This window comes from Cololabis saira, chromosome 5, assembly GCF_033807715.1.
Source record: "Cololabis saira isolate AMF1-May2022 chromosome 5, fColSai1.1, whole genome shotgun sequence".
Taxonomy (NCBI): domain Eukaryota; kingdom Metazoa; phylum Chordata; class Actinopteri; order Beloniformes; family Belonidae; genus Cololabis; species Cololabis saira.
Genome location: NC_084591.1, coordinates 33,439,718 through 33,460,796, shown reverse-complemented (window position 1 = coordinate 33,460,796; position 21,079 = coordinate 33,439,718). Strand labels below are relative to the sequence as shown.

The 21,079-nt window shown below is 43.1% G+C and overlaps 1 protein-coding gene across 1 annotated transcript; it reads left to right on the top strand.

The window, feature by feature from the left end:
* The first annotated feature begins 1,247 nt into the window (after window positions 1-1,247).
* On the top strand, window positions 1,248-15,117 carry LOC133444148 (CD81 antigen-like). The gene is made up of 8 exons (XM_061721702.1): window positions 1,248-1,429; window positions 4,143-4,257; window positions 9,800-9,897; window positions 10,019-10,093; window positions 10,236-10,349; window positions 13,369-13,467; window positions 14,178-14,261; window positions 14,409-15,117. Exons 1-8 carry the CDS (start codon window positions 1,364-1,366, stop codon window positions 14,472-14,474), a joined length of 717 nt encoding a protein of 238 aa, XP_061577686.1. The 5' UTR covers window positions 1,248-1,363; the 3' UTR covers window positions 14,475-15,117.
* Window positions 15,118-21,079: the final 5,962 nt, after the last annotated feature.

Genomic DNA, 21,079 nt, shown 5'->3' with positions numbered 1-21,079 from the left:
AGTTGGGGGGGACAATAAACAGTAACATTTTAGAGAATAAATCCAGGGGGGGACAAGGAATAAAAGTTTTAGCCTTCCTTTAATACAGCATTTTGACATTTTCATCTCTATCTCGCAAACAGGCAGAAGACCTTTCTTAGAGCAATACAAAACAATGGTATTAGGTGGAAGGTGGCAATAATACAGCACATCTGACATAATACACTGCAAAAACCCAAAATCTTAACAAGAATATTTGTCTTATTTCTAGTTAAAATGTCTCATTTTTAATTAAAAAAAATCTCATTACACTTAAAACAAGACTCATCACTGGAAAAAAACAACAATTTTCACATGTTTCAAGTAGATTTTCACTTAAAATAAGTAGAAAAATCTGCCAGTGGAACAAAGATTGTTTTGCTTATAAGATAAATCTTGTCGCACTGGCAGATTTTTCTACTTATTTCAAGTGAAAATTTACTTGAAACCGGTGAAAATTGTCAAATAACAAGTTATTTTTCTGGTGATGACTCTTGTTTTAAGTGCAATGAGATTTTACTGTTTATTATTATTTTCGATTTCGGTTTCGGCCACAAATTTTCATTTTGGTGCATCACTACTAAATACTACTGCATTGTTCCAAAATTATTAATTCTGTCTCAAATTATTCTAGGGGGGGACAGCTTTACTAATGGGGGGGACTTGTCCCCCCTGTCCCCCCCGGGATTTTCGCCCCTGTAGGCCTATAGCGCCTTCTCACGGGCCCATGATTTACGAGTGTAAAAGTCTCAGACTGTAATTTTGTTGTTGATCAACAAGTACCCGAACAGTCAACTGAGTTCAAAATACTGTAACGCGAAAAAAGGGACTGCAACATCTGCGCTTCGTTCACACAATTATGAGGCTCTGCAAGTGTCTCCTCGGCCAGCAGAGGGCGCCAGTGATCACAGCATCCCCTCGTTGGCTGAGCCCTTTTAGGGAATCCTTGAGGGAAATGTCTCCAACACAAGGGAATGAAGAAGTTCTGATGATGATGACAAGGATGAATCTTTTTATTTTTAATGGTCAAAATGTTGTTATTGTATTTTAAAACAGGGAGTTTGTCTTTCTGGATGTTTAGAGTTGTATTTGCGCTACCTTGGATGCAGATGACGCCCCCCTCTCCCCCCCCCACATGCCCATCCACTGGCCTCCTCCTGTCAGCTCCAGTCGGTGGGCAGTTCCCGTCTCGGTTTTCAGTCTTCATTATAAAGGAGGAGTTTGCTGTATAGAAGTCTTTACTAACTGGCCTGGAGGAACCGAGCCTCTGGCAGAGCTGGAGTGATCTTGGACTGGTCTCGCAACTTTCTAGGTTTGGGCAGACAAGCTGATCAGAAGAGGCGACATGGCTGTTGTGGGCTGCACGAAATGCATAAAATATATGTTATTCTTCTTTAATTTTATTTTCTGGGTGAGTTTAATTTTTTTTCCCCGTTTTTTAAAATATGTAACCTTTGTGGTGTAACTTACCCTTCCTTTGCTATTCCGGTAAACAAACAAAGAAACTTATTTTGTTTGGTTAACATGAGTACACATCTAGTTCAGAGCTTTAAAATTGAGAGTTGTTAAGTTGTGCTGTCTGAAGGAGGAGGGCAGCATCCTTTCATGCTGGAGTAGTAAACTAAATCTTGGTCCGACAGGACCTTTAAAAGCTATACTTCACCAACAGGTGCTTTCAGTAGTCTGAAGATCAATCAAGACTGAATTTGGGGTTTGAATTTTATCATCTGCATTCTCCTTAGCTCTGTGTCAGACCCACCATTTCATGAAGTTAATTCATTAAAGAAATGTGTAAGTTTTGCTTCTGCTCTGGAGGGAAAACAGGAGGCCGTGCTGTTAATCAGCACTTAAAAATATAACCCTTTTCTGTAATTCTCCTGTTATGAAGCAGTTTTAGACAAATTAATTTAATCTTCATTAGCCTTATTTCTTATTTTACTGAGAACTTTAAAAAAAAAAAAAAAAAAAAAAAAAAAACAAGAGAAAAGGGCCCGGCATGTCAGTGGGTTGAGTGGTCACCATTTACAGACACTATTGGCCACATCCAGGCAGCGCAGGTTTCAGTCCGGTCCGGGCCTGTCACTCTTTCCAAAAGGCCTCTAGTGCCAAAAAATCTTAAGAAAAAAACGTAAGGGTAAATTTGTTGTGAATTGTTGCTCCTTTTTCCTCAGATGAGCACAGAGTCACAGAGTCACCATATCCTGTACGCGCCACTCTTGATTGACTGTTTCCTGTGTTAGTTCTGTTGCTGTGCTTGTCTTTGCAAAAACTCTTGAGCCCTGTCTTCCTCATTCTGCTATTTTTCACCCTCACAATTCAGTTTCCTGTTTCCCTCAGAACAATGGAGAATAGGCAGGGTAAAAATATGGCAGATACCTAGGTATAAACATTGGCATGTATAAACAAAAGAAATAAAAAGGCATCCTCGCCCTCTTGATCGTCGCCATAAACATGGATTTTGGCGTTTATGGGGACATTCCTGAGCCGTCACTGGTCTGAGCTGCAGGTCCTGGTCTGAGCTGCAGGTCCTGGTCTGAGCTGCAGGTCCTGGTCTGAACCACAGGTCCTGGTCTGAGCTGCAGGTCCTGGTCTGAACCGCAGGTCCTGGTCTGAGCCGCAGGTCCTGGTCTGAGCTGCAGGTCCTGGTCTGAGCTGCAGGTCCTGGTCTGAGCCACAGGTCCTGGTCTGAGCCTCAGGTCCTGGTCTGAGCTGCAGGTCCTGGTCTGAGCCGCAGGTCCTGGTCTGAGCCTCAGGTCCTGGTCTGAGCTGCAGGTCCTGGTCTGAGCCGCAGGTCACGGCCTGAGCCGCAGGTCACCGAGGTGCCAGGATGTCCTTTCCTCTTGTCAGCAGTGAACAGGCCCCCATTTCTCCACAAAGTTAAACCCACAGAAAGAGAGGACGATGATTTAAGTCTAGCCTAAGTCCTGTTGTTCTAAATGTTCCACTACTCTCTGGTGGTGTCGTGTAAAAAAGAAATGTGTTCAATTTCAGACGGATAAAAAGGCTCTGATTGTCCCTAAAGGTGTCATGAATGAATGAATGAAGTTTATTCAGTCATTGCAACACAAAACAACACCAAAAAAACATTGTACAGAGCATTAACTTTTCATACAAAACCAAAAAAAATGTGTTGAACAATAACTGAAAAGGCATAGGCAGAAGCAAACTGCTTATAAAAGCCTATCCTATAGTACCAACTTTCTATTTTTGGCTACCAACCTCCAAAAAACCAAAAAGAGAATAGAAAAGCAAAGAAACAACAAAAGGCAAAGAAATAATAGAAAAGCAAAGAAACATTAACAGATGGTCAATTGCACTTATAAGCTTCAAAAATAGCTTTACAAACCATTTTCTTAAATACAACAAAAGAATGACATGTTTTTAAATGTATGTTGGCATCATTCCAGAATTTAACTCCAGTGATGGAGACACATCTCCTTTTCATACCTTTTTTAGCAATTTGTACTGTGAAATTACAGACACCTCTAAGATTGTAACAAGTCTCCTGAATTGAAAAGAACCTCTGTATTGGGTCAGGGAGCATTTTTGATTTTGCTTTAAACATAATTTGCATGATTTTAAAATAAAACAAATCATAAAATTTAATAACATGAGAATTTAGAAAAAGTGGATCTGTGTGAGCGTAGTAATCAGCCTTATTGATGGTACGTATGGCTTGTTTTTGAAGTTTTATTATTGAATTTAAGGTGGTTTTAAAGGTGGATCCCCACAATTCCACACAGTAAGATAATGGAACAATCAATGAGTAGTAAATCAAATGCAAGGCCTTGGAATTCAGTACATTTCTGGATTTATACAGGATTGCGAGTGATTTTGAAATTTTCCCTTTAATGTATTCAATGTGTTGTTTCCATGTTAACTTTTGGTCGATGACAACCCCAAGGAATTTAGTCTCAAAAACCCTTTCAATATCAACATTACATATTTTTAATTTAATATTACCATCACTTTCATTTTGATTCCCAAAAACCATGAATTTTGTTTTCTTAATATTTAGAGATAAAAAAGAAATGTGTTCAATTTCAGACGGATAAAAAGGCTCTGATTGTCCCTAAAGGTGTCATCAAAGGATAACTTCTGTTCCTCTTTGGTTTCTGGGACAGCTGGCCGGCGGTGTGATCTTAGGAGTGGCTCTCTGGTTACGCCATGACAATCAAACCAGCAACCTGCTCATACTCCAGTTTGACGGCCAGCAGGCACCAGGCACCTTTTACATCAGTGAGTATCCGCCGCTGCGGACCTGCCCGCTCATGCCGACGTTTCCTTCCGCTCACAGGACTCAGAGAGCAGCTTCTTTGAGTTGGTCTTTACTGCGTGAGCTTTTCCTCTCATGTATGAATACTTATATCCTGGATGTTGTAATAGGAAAGTAATCACACGTGTCCTTTGATGGTTACAGTATGTGGACAGTCACATCAATGGATCATTATTACTGAGACCTTCCTGTACAAGCAGGGTTTTGCCATTTTACTAATTTATTGGTGTTTATTGCCTCAAAAATGTAAAAAATTATTTTAGTTTTTTTTAATAATTATCAAATATAATGAAATTCTTTAAAAGCTGAGAATATCAACCCCAAAACCTGGAGGTTCAGCCATGTTACATAACAGTGCCAGCTGCCCATGTTGACAGGATGCTGGATGGAAATAGGTCACACTTTTATTATTGAATCAATAAATGAAAAAACCTGCATCCAGACGTTCAGGTCAACAGGACCCGTTCCTCAATGTTCATGTATAAAATGTTTAATAACAATTCCTTAGGAAATGTAAGCTATTCATAATAGTTGTATAACTCCAGTATAAATACAGTTAGAAACAGGAACCACAGGAGGTTCATGAAAAAGGGACAAAAAATAGCCAAACAGTTGCATTAACAGAATAATGGGCATATTTTCGCCTCACTTGTTTAAACAGATCTGTGAGAAAACGTGAAGCGAAGCGTCATATTTTACTTTTATTCTGTGAGAGTGTGAATCTTCAAACTTTCAGAATTACTTTCACATGATCCGATTTTGAAAGTTTTTAATTCCAAACACAAAATAAGTATTTGTCCAGAAGCTGCTTCATATTTTTGCTCCAGCTCCTCTCAGATGCTCAGCCTCGCTTCAACACCTTTATCCTTTATTAAGTGTTCGCCTGGGCGCAATCTTGGATGTTGACGCTCACAGCAAATAGAGCATTGCATGTTTTCTAATTCCCAGAAATGGCTGTCTAACAACTTCAGGCAGCAATGAATTATAGGAATATAATGAGCAGCTCCACATCTAAGAAAAGACCAGGAAATACGTAAATCCTCAGCTTGACCCGAGAGTGACCCGGCCACCATTTACACCGCCGTTTCCACATAGCCGTCACTCCTCCACTCATGACCACTCTGCAGACGACTATCTCCAAATCAGATGAAACTGTACCAAAGACAAGAAACAGTCTCATCCTCAAGTCTCTTTTATGTGCTTTCAAATGTTTCAGACAGATGTTGAGACAGATGTGAGCCCTGAAAAAACGTATAAAGCCATTGCGATGCAGCTTCTGCAGCCCATATTCCTAATTACAAGCTCTGCACTGCGTGCACTTTAAAACTACGAAAGCCAATCCCTTAGATTCGTCCGCATGTGTCGCAGGTTGTGTCCACTACGTGAACTTAGGACATAAATCCCCCCCGTGTCTCCTTCACTGCCTCCAGGGATCCAGCATGTGGCCCCAAAGGCTGCGATACATGACCTGATGTAAACATTTAAGACATCCTTCTCCCCGGTTTGCTGTAGCGCTCCCATTAATTTACAGCTGGACTCCCACCGTTCTGCCATACTTACTCTAAGTATATGGAGCAGAAGCAGCCGTGCGCTTTTTATAGAGGAGAGGAACTCATGATTTTAAAGCCAGGGCGGTAAGAGAGGCCCACCCAGGCAAGATCAAGGGGATTTTTCTTTTCCTTTTTTTTATTTTATTTTAACCCTCCCTTAGACACATGCCTTTGCATAATTTAAGAAACCGTGTACATGTGCACATTATGCCTCAAATTAGAGTTTGAAGTGGGTGTTTTTAGAGTGCTGGCACACCAAAGTGGTATTTATGTAAGACTGAAAATACACACGCTCCCACCTCTGCACCAGTTCATGAAATCCTGGCTGGTGGCAGTCGTCTGCTCTGGTTGGAGCCGCAGCTCCTCCAACCCTCGCCTGAAGCTTCACCCCTCAACTCAGTGGTCTGAGAAGCAAAAGAGGGGATCAGTGATATTCTCTGCTGTGTATTTGTAACAGTGGGGGACTGAGGCTGAGATCAGGGTGGGGGCAGCCGGCCTGTATCTGCCCTGCATAAACAGAATCAGCCCACGGTCGTCTGTGTGCAGCGCCACAGTAACACGGACTCCACCTTCACGTCTGAGATGTAAAAGTGGACTCGGCGTGAGGGTGGAGCCTCCAGAGAGAGGCCCGTCTATTTACGTTGGCCTGAAGTGCGTGTGTACGTGCGTTACACCACTTTCATGTGACACCCATAGTTAAAAGTTGCTCCTTCCGATTTAATTACAAATTTGTAAAGACAAAAAAAGAAACTGGCTCACTGCCGGGCGGTTCAGATCCCAGCGGAGGCGTTTCTGTGCACAGCTGGCGTGTTCTCAGCGGGCTTGTGGGGGTTTTGTCGGGCTGCTTTGGCGTCATCCCACGGTTGGGTTGACGGTTCTTAACTGGCGGTAGAAATGAGAGGACGAGTGTGATGGACAGGTGACCTGCCCAGGGTTTACTTCACCTCTTACCTGGTGGATGGCAGAGGTGTCAAAAGTATTCACATGCATTACTCAGGTAGAAGTATAGATACTAGAGTTTAAAAATACTCCTGTAGAAGTTGAAGTATCAACTCAAGTGTTTTACTCAAGTAAAAGTATTAAAGTACTGGTTTCAAAACTACTTAAATTATAAAAGTAAAAGTAATGTAAGGGGGAAAAAAGCCATTAAGGACAAAAGCCATTTAAAATGAATGCATCTTAGTATAATGCAAATATATTAAAGAACCATATATGTGCACTATTGAGCATTAACATGTGTTTCAGAGAGCAGCAGATGTGATGACTAGTTGCCTATAAGTATTGTAATGGTGCAAAAAGTCAAACTTCAGAGGCATGTTATCATTTATCCTAACATGTATTGGAATGTACATCCAAGTTTAGTTGCAGGAATCTGAAGGCACGGATGTAAGAACAAAACTGGACAAGAACATCTGAGTCACAACCACAACCAAATTCACTCTATCCGGATGGAGCAATTTAACTGGATAGTTGTTTTTTAAAGGCCGAAATGAAATAGAGTAACAAGGCTGTTTTTAAAATGTAAGGAGTAAAAAGTACAGATAATTGCGTGAAAATGTAAGGAGTAAAAGTAAAAAGTCGTCTGAAAAATAATTACTCCAGTGAAGTATAGATAACCAAAATTTCTACTTTAGTAAGGTAACAAAGTATTTGTACTTTGTTACTTGACTTCTCTGGTGGATGGATAGGGTTATCTTCAGAGTTGTGCACGGGCGATCCACCCAACGTGCATGTTAGAGTAACACAAGGCTGAGCATCTACTCACTTTTCCACCCATCTGATTTTAAAAGCTGACCTGGAAGGAAAATGTTTTTCAGTGTAATAATGTCTGAGTTTGACTTTAAAATTTTGTAAACAATTTGTTGACTAATGAAAAATCAATTTCTTATTATTTTCTATAGTCTTATCACAAAAGAAGGTTTTATTGTATAATTGTGCTCTGTATTTCTTCTCTAACACGTCCGTGTTTCTTGCCTGAGGCTGGCGGATCTCGGTCCCTGCCTGTCGGCTCCAGCTGTGTCTGTTCTCTCAGTTACAGAGTCTGGACGTGATCTTCTGGCTGACACCCACATACATGAGAAATGTTGAGCTGTCCCTTTAAACCGCAGGTTTGCTGCAGAGGGTGTCAGCGCTCCGCTGCATTTATGCCCCCTTTTGTCCCAAAGTCTTTGTGTGACACAGATGACAGCGGGAATGGTTGATTTATGCTTTTTTTGTTTTCATATTTACTCTCATCTCAGCATTTATGCTCTCTGGTAACATACAGCCGAGCTCCTCTCAGTCCACAGCAAGGACATGACTTAACAGGTCCCTCCATTTCTGTTCTTTCTTTTTAAATATTGGATGAGTAGTGCAGTCAGGGATTTCAGATGATGTTCATCTCCTTTTTTTTTTTTTACAAAGGAGAAAAAAAAACAACCTTCTTCTAGAAATGACACGAAGCGGCAGAAAACAAATTAACTTCTCTGGCATTTTAACATCCAGAGTGTTCTTTGCAGAGCAAACAGCCTTCAAACCTCTGAGGTTGTTGTCATAGCGATGGAAGGCACTGGAAGTAATGGCTTCTTTGCTGCATTGCAGAGTTCCTGGCCCCGGTAGCCGTCTCTCTGTGCAACAGCAGCCCTGAAAGAGAGAAGGGTGAGGGTGGAAGAGGGGCGCAGATGTCAGGAGTGGGACCGTGTGATGAATGAGGTGCAGCCTGAGTCTCCTGCCGTGGGCTCCTCTCGGGGTGCTCTGTCAGGCGCCGCTACAGTCTCTGCAGGTTTGGTTTGAAAGGGAGTAGAGATAGAAAACCCAGAGATACAACCGTCCCCAAGAGTCTGAAAAAACAATATATTCATTTTTCACTCACACTCTAAGTTCACACTCTAAGTTCATAAATATTTCACACTTTATGCCAAATTCTCATAAGTAGTTTTGTTTAAACCTGGTGTTGTAACGAACAAACAAAGGTAAACAGGTTAAGGTCGATTAAACAGCAGCTTTAACTGCTTTAAACGTTATTTTCCAGGCATGTCATTCACGCAGAAAATTACCATTCATGATGTCGGTGTCCGAGCAGAGTCTCCGGACCGCCAGTTTGAGCCACAAAAACACTTCCTGTCTCCCTGCTAATAAAATAAAAGAAGGATGGGAAGCATTAATCCTGGTCTATTTATATTCCCACAACATTTAACCGGAGATCTTTAAAAAGATGAAACAGTGCACATGAACCTGTCTGGTAATCCGTAAACCTGGTACCCCTTTAACCTCTTCCAGGTCCTACAAAGTGCTTCACACTTTGCTTTTCTTCCGCACAAACATCCGTGTAACATGTCTCATTGATTACGTGCTCTCTGTTTACTGCATGGATTGATTTTACCAGCAAGCCTCTGAGCTTTTGATAGTCGTCCACCACGCTTGGTGTCCACGGTGCATTTCCTTGGTCCTGCAGGAGACATTACCCAGACAGTTGCTGTAATTGGAGCTTTATTGCAACTTATTGGCTTTTTCCTGCAGAGGAGCCAGTTTCTCACGTCAGCCTCAACACTGGCTCGTTGACTGGCCGCTCAGTTTAAAGGCTTTTAAACTTGTCTTTACATCAGCCTAATGGCTACAAACATGTGTTTGCGTATTGATGTCTGTGTGTCCCTGCCTTTACATCTGCTTCCTGCGGGAGTGCTCGGGGTCAAGGGCCAAGAGCAGAGGAGGGGAGAGAGGAGACTTGTGGGGAAGTCTGGAGATGTCTAAAAGGCATTTCCCCGTCTGACCGGCAGCAGTGTGGATTCAGTCCCACCATGTCATTGTAATGTCATCTCAGAGAGAAAGAGAGCAGCAGAAACATCCAGGAAGTCCATTTGCAAACAATGTGCGGCCGCTGAATGTGCGGCAGGGATTTCCAGTGCGGACTCTGCTGCCCCCTAGCGGCGCTTCTGGCGACGCGCATGAGGAGTGACGAGCTCCGTGTGTTTTACAGGTGTGTACATACTGATCGCTGTTGGAGCTGTGATGATGCTTGTGGGCTTCCTCGGATGTTACGGCGCCATACAGGAATCCCAGTGCCTGCTTGGGACAGTGAGTGTCAATCTTCTTGACGTTGCAGATCCTGTTTTCAGGAGTTCATGTGACACTTGTTTGTCACTTTTCTTATAGTTTAAAATTCTTTCTGACATATATCTTAACTCTTTTTTTGTAGTTCTTCTTCTTTTTGGTCATTCTGTTTGCGTGTGAAGTGGCTGCAGTATTCTGGGGTTTCATGAACAAAGACACTGTAAGTCTCACACACACACACACACACACGCACGCGCACGCACGCGCACGCACACACACACACACACACACACACACATGCACACACACACACACACACACACACACGCACAAACGTCTTTAATGTTGCTGATCTTCCGAAGATCTCCAAAGAGCTGATCAACTTCTACGACTCGGCGTACATCAAGGCTGTGGACATCACGGGGTCCCCCAGTAAAGACGCTGCCATCAAAGTGATGGATGTTTTCCACAAAACAGTAAGTCACGTTGGGATATTTTCTTTTTTATAATACTTTTTATTTTGTCTTTTTCAAGTTTCACAGAAAGGAAAGAGAAAAAATAATATAAATAAATAAAAATAAAGAATGATAGTAACAATTATCAATCAATCAATCAATCAATCAATCAATCAATCAATCAATCAATCAATCAATCAATCAATGTTTATTTATAAAGCCCTTTACAACACACAGGGTGACCAAAGTGCTTTCCATTAAAATCCACATGAAAACAAAACAATTTAAAAACGACATAATGAAACCATTAAAATTAAATGAAAAATATTTCACATCAATATTAAAAGCCAGTCTAAATAACCAGGTTTTCAGTCTGGATTTAAAAACCCCAAAGTCAGTGATGGTGCGCATTTCTGGGGGCAGCTTATTCCAGAGCCTGGTCCAGCTACTGAGAAGGCCCGATCAGCCCAGAGTTTAGTCCTTGTTCAAGGGACTTCCAGCAGGAGCTGATTTGAGGACCGTAGGCCTCTAGTGGAGATCTGAACACGCACTTGTTCACATAAATAAAGAGGGGCAAGCCCATTGAGGGCTTTAAAAACAAAGATTAACATTTTAAAATCAATTCTAAAATAAACAGGAAACCAGTGAAAAGCAAATAAAACCGGGGTGATGTGTTCGCGACGTCGAGTATTAGTTAAAAAGCGTGCAGCAGCATTCTGAACAAGCTGAAGACGGCTAAGAGAAGACTTGGAGACACCAACATACAACGCATTACAATAATCAATTCTCGAGCTTATAAAAGCATGAATGCTTTTTTCCAAGTCTGCACGATTTAAGAATTGCTTTACTTTTGTTAAAACCCGTAACTGATAAAAACTGGTCCTGACCACGCTGTCAATTTGCTTGTCAAACTTTAAGCTGTTATCAAAAATAACTCCAAGATTCCTCACAGAAGTTTTCACTTTAAAAGATAGATCACCAGAGTGGCGTCCTGACTCTGAAAATACGTAGTTTGATGAGCCATTCATATTTACAGGATACTGTGACATCACAGACCCAACGTTGCATCATTCAGTTTCCCAGTCTTTTACTCCACCCAAGTTCTCACTAAGCAACAGGTGTGTCGTGCAAATCTGTCAAGAGTGTCTGGATCCGCCCCCTAAAACTAGCTGTTGTGAACAAAGCTGTAAAGACATGATTTGGACCCACCCAGCATGTCCACTTGGACCCCATGTGGACTGAAAGTGGGCTATTTGGGTACAGAGTTGTCATGGGCTTGAAATGGGTAAATGGTGCGGGTCCCAAACGTGGCCAGTTCACCAGCTGGGTGGCATCTGTAAACCAGGTAGAAACCAGGATGAAGCCAATCCGGCAGTAAGAAAAGTGAGAGTTCATGGACTGACCACTATGGGCTGTAGGGGTTGGCCCCGGTAGGGCGACAATCGCCACTGACCTCCGTGTTTACAGCCTGGTGGGAAAAAAAGATTTTATTTTTACCATTGCCAGATTTCACAACGGACAATGGTGCAAAGGGTGTGTTTTCTTTTTACCACATCAGGTCATATTATAGAAAGTACAAATATAATCAGGGCTAGCTGTGATTAACGGTAGCGCATGAGGGCACCGCGGGACACAGACGATGCAGCGTCGAAATAACACATGATTGCCGCGAAACTCTTCATTTCTTTTATGAATCACTAGATCTGCTTCCAGGACCTGTTGTCTACATCCGGGGCTGTCTGTGTAACAAATAAATCCGTTTGTAAACAAGACCTCTGAACTCATGACGTCATCTCTGTGCGCGCACTCTGTCCTCCGTTCAGTGAGCTCTTCAGCCGTATACTCTGGCTCAAAACGGTAAGGACGTCCATCATATTCAAAGTCGTCGTCCACAACCTCAGAATTTGACAAATATTCAGACATGTTTCAAATAACTAACAGTAAACTAACAGTAGCGAACTCCAGCTGTACACAGAGCTGTGTCTGCGATGCGCGCACAGAGATGACGTCATGAGTTCAGAGGTCTTGTTTACAAACTGATTTATTTATTTTATTTATTACACAGACAGCGCCACAATGTTACAACAGGTCCTGGAAGCAGATCTAGTGATTCATAAAAGAAATGAAGAGTTTCGTGGCAATCATGTGTTATTTAGAAGCTGCATCGTCTGTGTCCGGCGGTGCCCTCATGCGCTACCGTTATATGGAGAAGCGGCTCGCAAAAAACTCCTAATATCTTCCGAAGGACTCCAAATGACACCAAACACCTCTGGGTGAGTATACAACCATAAAATATGCCAGAAATAAGTTCCAGGTTGTAAAAAAACGAACTTTCCCTTTAAGGGCATGGCTGGGATTTGACCTTAAATGTAGGCCATTTTTGCCACTTTTGAGCGAAATCCCTTCCTCTAATTCTCAAACAAAATGTCAATTTTTCCATGGCGTATATTTGTTCAACAATGTCTAGCCATTGTCTCAGCCCTGGGGGATCGCTTCTCATCCAGTCTTGTCAGGGCTTTTTTAGCAGCAACAGTCAATATTTTGAAGAGGTAGATGTCTCTCTTTTCAATTACTTCAACAGGGATAAGTCCCAGATTTCAAAAAACAAATCACAACATTTTTGCTAGCCCAACTTAGAAAAGCTTAACCATTCATTTCCAGTACTTCTCTGCAAACCCTCATTAGATTCCTGTTTTTGTTTTCTAGTAATTTAGCTTATTTTCCTTAGTTGTCCTATGTTTTACATATTTCTGTAGATATTGTTTGTTTCATTATAGGAGGGCCACTCGACAAGCCCTTATGGGTTTTTTTGGTTCCTCCCGCACATTTTCTGTTATATTGTATTTCTTTTTTTATTTCCTTTTTTTTTCTCTACATACTGTTCGTCTGTACTTTTAAAATGGTTGTATATTTTTATGTGCAAATAAACTAAACTAAACAGATATACGTTGGGATATTTTCACTTGTGGCGTTTATGGGACGTTAGTATTTCATGTCCTGTGATGTGACCTGGTGTGTCTGCTCCTGGTTTCCTCCTCAGCTCGACTGCTGCGGCAAAGGAGACGACACTCCTCTCTTCAAACAAATCGCTACCACCTTGTGTCCCGGAAAAACTCAAGAGGATTTCCTGAGCTCCCAGGTGTGGACGGATTCTGCAAGAGAATATTAATAAGCATCATTATGATGGCGTACATACGGCAAGAACGCCATACGTGTAACTCACACGGCGGTTACTTTCTATTATTAGACCGCTTTTGAAGTGTCATGTCAGGATTTATGAAGTTACAACATGAACTTAACAGCATTTGTGCTTCTACAAAGCAGTATACATTTATTCAATGCATTTATTTTAAACTGATGTGCCTCGTTTAATAAACGATGTAATGGAGTAATGATGTGAGTGAATTCAGATGAGTTCAGGCAGAAATCGGTTCTTTTAAATCTCTACATGAGTCGTCCCGTTGCTCCGTCTATGAGCAAAAGTGGTCTTGTCTTGACATCTGTCTGTCACATATCCTCTGATATCTGATGTCTAATTAATAGGCTTAATTGATAATTGACCGCATCCTTGATGCCAAACCTCTATAATGTTTGATCATTAATAAAATACTGAAAGTTTTCATTGCGAGTTGGTACCAGTGGGAGGGTAGCGGTATATTCGATAGGATCAGAAAACACTCCATTCTCAGTTTCTGGTCTTCCCAGCAGTAGTGAGTTTATTGTGAGAGGTTGAAACGTCCTAATCTTCATCTTCATCCTCATCCTCATCCTCATCCTCATCCTCATCCTCATCCTCATCCTCATCCTCATCCTCATCCTCATCCTCATCCTCCCTCCCTCTGCTCTCAGAGCTGCCACGACAAGCTGACCCTGCTGTTCTCCGAGAAGCTCTACCTCATCGGCCTGGCTGCGTTGACGGTTGCTGTCATCATGGTGAGTGGCAGATTGAAAATGCACAAAGTCTTTACACGCATAAAACATTTGCTGAAGATCCTCCCCTCTGCTGGCCGGGATCCCAGCATGGCGACGCCAGCACAGACACGTCGAGTCAGGTTGTTTTCATTCTTTGTTTACATGCAGATCTTCGAGATGATCTTCACCATGGTGCTCTGCTGCGGGATCCGAAACAGCCCGGGAGTTTACTAGAGGCTCCTCGAGCAGCCGCAGTCCAGCGATTCTGTGCATCCCCTCTTTTTAGCATAGGACAGATGATTCTTCATTAATTTTAGACTAGAAGTTGTTTCTATTGTGTTAATATATCAACATTAATCTTTAAGTAATTTAGTTCTAGTGTGCCGAGACAGTTCATGTTTTTTCTTACGTAGAATATTGTGGGAATCATTTCTCCGTTGTTGGCTGATTCTGTTTTTATGGATGTATAAATTGTACATATACGTGTCACATGTTAATAACAGTTAGGAGGGTCGAGTGTTTATGTTGACAGTGTTTTTATTTAAGCACCAGGGATTGTGTGATCAGCAGCTTCAGGTTGTCTCTTCATCCAGCGTGAGGAACCATCTCACCGTCTCCTCTACGAGCATGTTGTAAGAGTTTCTAATAAATGATGCCACCTCTCTTCTACTTGTAGTTCCCATTATTCTTTTGTCCTTTGGCTGTAAATCGCGAGGAATAATTTAACAAACTCAAAGATGCTCAAAAAGGCTCATTAAAGCATGGAGCTGCTTCCAGTCTTGAACCAGGTTTTCTGTATTTGCTGTGAGCTGCCACAGAGAGGCGCTGCCCTCTGAAGCTCCCGCTCCCCCAGCACTGCCGCCACGCCCGCCCCCACCCCCACCCGCGGCAGGAGACTTCCTGAAACTACGTTCAGCAAACGCACACCTCCGGCGCGGGGACGGGGGCCACACCCAGAGCGTGTTTACCTTCCCAGCGCAGAACAAGAGCCCTGGAGTGACGTCAGGTGTGAGTGGGGGGCCTCCACCACAAACACGTCACCTGGTTGACATCGTTTTGACATCACGACTCTTTTGACATCGAATAAATGTCTGAAATGTTGCCTCACTATTTCACTTTCTACCTTTTCTGATGGTGTTCTGTTTGTGATCCAGTTACATATTTACCTGTCCTGCCGGCACGTCTGCTGCTTGGAGTTTGACCTTTGCCCCCTGGCTCTGGACTAAAGGTGTTTCAAAGCTTCAGCAGACAACAGTGTGTTCAGCTCAGCTTCTGGAGACCTTCCTTTCTTTTTTCAGCGAGACAAGGTGGAAGGCTCGCCGCGAAGCAAGTCGCACCTGTCGACGTCGGTGTCAGGCTACGCGTCTGAATGGGAGCAACTTCCTGACCCACTGTTCCTAAATCTTTGTGCACAAGGCGGTGAAATGAGCTGATAAATAGTCATTAACCATGTTTGAGGAGTTGGTGTCGTGTTCAGCTCAGAACTGGTGTTTCTGGACCGTCCCTGTCGGACTTCTCAGATAACTTCATATTTATTCAGGACTGAGTGAGAACTGTTTCTAACCATATTCAGCTTTGGAAATTACGGTCGTAGTAGAGTAGTAAAACAAACCATAACCCGCATACGGAGTCAGTTTTATCGGTTCCTGACTCAACAAAAAAGAAAAAAGACTTTCTTATGTGAAGATGCACCGACTGGATGAGAGGTTTTAACAGATAGATGGACTTAAAGAAACACCACTCAGCTAAACCAACGCTCGGTCTATGGGAGTGTAAACGTTTATTAGGCACCAAAACAACATGGAACAATACAGTTTTGAGTTGAACCTCAATATGCTTCTGCAAAAAAAAAGCAAATGTGAGCACAGCGGGCGACGGCGCTACGTCAGGATGAAGGGTTAATTCAGGTCTCTGACTCAGAAATAACCCTCCAATAAGGGTTATTTTTAAAAAAAGGACTTAAGAAGGAGTAAAAGGAGGAGCATTTATTGCCTCCGTTTCTATTTTGCTATAAATATAAATGTTAAGTACCGACCCGGTTGTGTGAAGGCCGAGGGCATCTCCCGCCACTGACGGCGTTTGTGCAGCATCGGCGGTCCGGATGTAGCAGGGCATGGACAGATTCCTGGGCAAATGTCCCTTTTCTACCCTTTTTGTACACATACAAAATTAAAACTACTTGAATTTGTAGAGACGTTATCCATCACCTAAGAGGAATGACATGTTTGAGTTTTGCCTGAGGATCAAACTAGCCTCATTTACACTGGCGTAGCTGCTTTGCCCTCTCTGCTGACAGTAATGGCCATGTTGCTGTAAATATATATTCAGTTCTGACTTAAAACTGCTTGTTATCATGTTGTTTTGGCTTCTTATTAAAGTTTACACTTTTTACCTCTTGACAACAGACCTAGGGTTACATGCAGTAGTTATATAATGTCACATTATCTGATTATCTGACAGCAATATGTCAACGCAACCTCTTCAAATTTCAAGTGAAACTATAAAACAACACTGAACACATCCATAACAACAGATTCTTATCTGTTATTCAGTAACATCTGGGTGTTAACACAGAGACAACACCTGGAGGCTACTTGACATGTGAAACCAGGTGGGTGCAGCCCACGCATGACGTTATGGGTGGAGCAAGAGCGCCGCCCTCAAAGTCATTTTCTCAGAAGCACAAAATCCTAAGACTGAATTCTGTCTCATAATTCCTCAGTTCAGCAAACTGCTGCCAAGCTTGTTTTCACTGCATGATTAATGCACGGACAAAGTGTTGCAACATCCTGAGAAGCAACTGACACTATCGCTAATGATCCCTGTAACATGGTTTACAGAACCACCAGCTCTCACTCTCGAGGGAGACTCTGAGTCTGGGTCTGGGTCTGGGTCCGGGTCTGGGTCTGGGTCTGGGTCTGGGTCTGGGTCTGGGTCTGGGTCTGGGTCTGGGTCTGGGTCTGAGTCTGAGTCTGAGTCTGAGTCTGGGTCTGGGTCTGGGTCTGAGTCTGGGTCTGAGTCTGGGTCTGGGTCTGAGTCTGAGTCTGGGTCTGGGTCTGGGTCTGAGTCTGGGTCTGAGTCTGGGTCTGAGTCTGGGTCTGAGTCTGGGTCTGGGTCTGGGTCTGAGTCTGGGTCTGGGTCTGGGTCTGAGACTCTGAGACTCTGAGACTCTGAGACTCTGAGACTCTGAGACTCTGAGGCACTGAGATCCTGAGATCCTGAGATCCTGAGACTCTGAGATCCTGAGATCCTGAGATCCTGAGACTCTGAGACTCTGAGACTCTGAGGCACTGAGGCACTGAGATCGTGAGATCCTGAGACTCTGAGACTCTGAGACTCTGAGGCACTGAGATCCTGAGATCCTGAGACTCTGAGACTCTGAGACTCTGAGACTCTGAGACTCTGAGACTCTGAGGCACTGAGATCGTGAGACTCTGAGACTCTGAGACTCTGAGGCACTGAGATCCTGAGATCCTGAGACTCTGAGACTCTGAGGCACTGAGATCCTGAGATCCTGAGACTCTGAGACTCTGAGACTTTGAGACTCTGAGATCATGAGACTCTGAGACTCTGAGACTCTGAGACTTTGAGACTCTGAGATCGTGAGACTCTGAGACTCTGAGATCGTGAGACTCTGAGACTCTGAGATCGTGAGACTTTGAGACTCTGAGACTCTGAGATTCTGAGACTGTGAGACTCTGAGATCGTGAGACTTTGAGACTCTGAGATCCTGAGACTCTGAGATCCTGAGACTCTGAGACTGTGAGACTTTGAGATCCTGAGACTCTGAGACTCTGAGACTTTGAGACTCTGAGACTCTGAGATCCTGAGACTCTGAGACTGTGAGACTTTGAGATCCTGAGACTCTGAGATCCTGAGACTCTGAGATCCTGAGACTCTGAGACTGTGAGACTTTGAGATCCTGAGACTCTGAGACTTTGAGACTCTGAGATTCTGAGATTTTGAGATTCTGAGACTGAGATTCTGAGTCTGAGTCTGAGACTGAGACTGAGAACAGCTGAAAAACTGAATCTGCTTTGACTCTTTTCCTCGCTGACAGTCAACCGGTCTCCCCACATCTGCATCAACACACACCCATTATGCCGTGCCCTCTGTTGACTCATCCCTTTGTGTCGCGTTTGCGACACGGGGCAAAAAGTGAATTTGAAAACTCAGGGCGGTGACTGAATGAAACTACAAATAACTGTAACTCTTCTCAGATCCCCTCAGATCAGGTAAACGACTCCAGAGGGGAACATCCACGCTCATCCTCATTGGTTATGGTGAGTCCACACTTACACAGGCATCTTTCCATCACTGAGAACCTTTTCATACAGTTTGGATCAAAAAAACAACATTTTGCTTGCTTGTGGATTTTTTTCTTTAGTCCAAGCTTGTGCATGTGTCGTTGTTTCTGCTCTCTAAAATGCTTCCAGCATGCATTTGAAATCATTGTGACTCCAGTGTGATGTACAGGTATTCTGTCAGGTGGTAAAACGAGGAAGCTTTTTTCTCTTAGATCTCTTTCACATCCGCTTCAGTCTAAACGGATTCCCTTCAATCTGCCTCGAGGAAAGGTAAACCCCAGCTGTCATCGCAGGACGAAAATGGCTGACAGACAGACAGGCTCCAACACTTTTCAAACCCAGTATCTTTGGGTGTCATAACATAAATTATGAACATGAGAGAACAGCCACATTACCAGGCATCAAGGCAGCGTATGGAGCAAAGATGTTCATCTTCTTAGAGGAGTTTAGTGCAAATATTCTCATTTTTGCTAACCTTTTAAGTAGTGCAGTCCCAATCGATCGGCCACCCGATCACGTCATTTTCAAAACATCGGTAGCCCATCGGCCAAAAAAATATCAGGACATACCTAGTTATTAATGTTTTTAATATATATTAATTATTAAATCGTTTTATAATTGTATTTAACAATACAGACAGTTGATATGTGTTTATAAGATATTGCTTTTGGGCGGCGACGGCGGCTGGAAATGAGGTTTGTGCTGGAAGGGGAAAGAAGTGTGGCTAACAGAAAGCTAACAACAGCTAGCCTACGCTCAGATAAACGGTGTGGAAACACTATAAACTTGAAAGCGAAGGCAGCCCAAGGTTTTACCAAGCAGACTGAAGGAGAGCAGAGCGCAGCATGCCGGCCCTCGCTCCCTCTTCTGTGTTGGATACAACAGCTCTTGTTGCTAAGATCAAACCAAACAAAACTGATAAATCTGAGGTGTGGCTCCAGTCTAATGACAGAGTGCGACGGCGGCCACACCTTGTTACAGACCTGCAGCTGACACCATGTGCAAACTGAAGTTAGCATTGCGCCAATTTGTGGAAATATCTTTAACAAAGGTGTAATTACAGAATTCAACAAGCGTCCACTAAAACGCAGTGATGACAGAACAGAAACCTGACAGAAAGTGACATCTCATAAGACAGCCTTCATATCTGGAGACGCTGCAAACTACAAAAGAAGCATGACGTGTACCTTCAATGTATTTTGTTCACGTTCGCATTCGTGCAAAATCGCAACTTGCAACTCGCAGATATCTGATTATTCTCTCACGAGGTAGCTATGTGAAATGTCCTTGACAGCCTATGTTGATGTCCCAATGATTGACAAACCCAGAGGGAAAACACATAGATGTGACTAGTTTAAGTAAAGAAACGTCTTTTAGTCCAACTCAGAAGGGAACATAGCAGACATAGCTAGTGTCCACCTATCAGAGTGGAGGGTCCCTGCAAACCAGCAGAAGATACTTCACATTCGTCCCACCATGGACGCTCCCTGGTGGAACGTTACCATGCCGATAGAGAACGGTCGCATCCAGAGGGCACGAGGGAACACTGGATGATGTAACGCGTTGGCAAGTGGTGTCTCTGCAGACACCGCATCTTAACTCAGCTGCACACCGGCGGGGAGATTTTCTCGCTGTGTCGTTGGAAAGTTCTTCATCGTGTTCTTCAGAATTCCACAGATTGATAGAATAAACGGCAGGACGTGCTGAAGTTCACCCACCGGTGCGATTACCCAACCCTGTATACTGTAGGTTTCGGTGGATTCTTTGTTCCCTTTTCATCCTTTTGTGTGACACTTCAACACTTCATTAAGTGTGTGTGTTTTATGTGTACTCAACGGCGACTGCACAAGCAGCACAAATCAAAAAGTGACACACCTGCTTTTTCGGGAACAATTCATCACACTCGCCGGTGATGATTCATTACTCAGTTATTCCTGAGGCTTGTTGTATCTTGTGCATAAAATCTTCTTCGGCTCATCTGAGGTCGTGCCATTAGAAAGTATAAAGTATAAAATGGAAGTACTCCAACGCTCTGAGACTCTAAGTATAAACTTGAACTTCATTTTTACAGCACGTCTTCTATCTGAGGCATGAGCTGGCTGCATGCAAGTTGGCTGCATTCGGCCTGGCAGGCATTTGCATCCCCCTGTTTTACTTTAGCGCGGCGCGGAAGCATTTATACAATACAGTACAGAGTCCTGGATGTGCACACCTGCTAAATTACTTTGAAGGTCTGTAGAACTGAACGCGGTCAGGCAGTGATCAGCTTTTACGCTCCTCACCTGTGGAATAAAGTCCCAGGATGCATCAAAAGTACCAAAAATAGAAGTTTGTTTGTGTACTTTAATTTTTTATTTGGCTGTCTGATGTCACAACTAAATCAGAAACTCTGACACAGCACAAACCTGTCACTGCGTTTTTGGCGTCCTGACTCTGAAAATACGTAGTTTGATGAGCCATTCATATTTACAGGATACTGTGACATCACAGACCCAACGTTGCATCATTCAGTTTCCCAGTCTTTTACTCCAC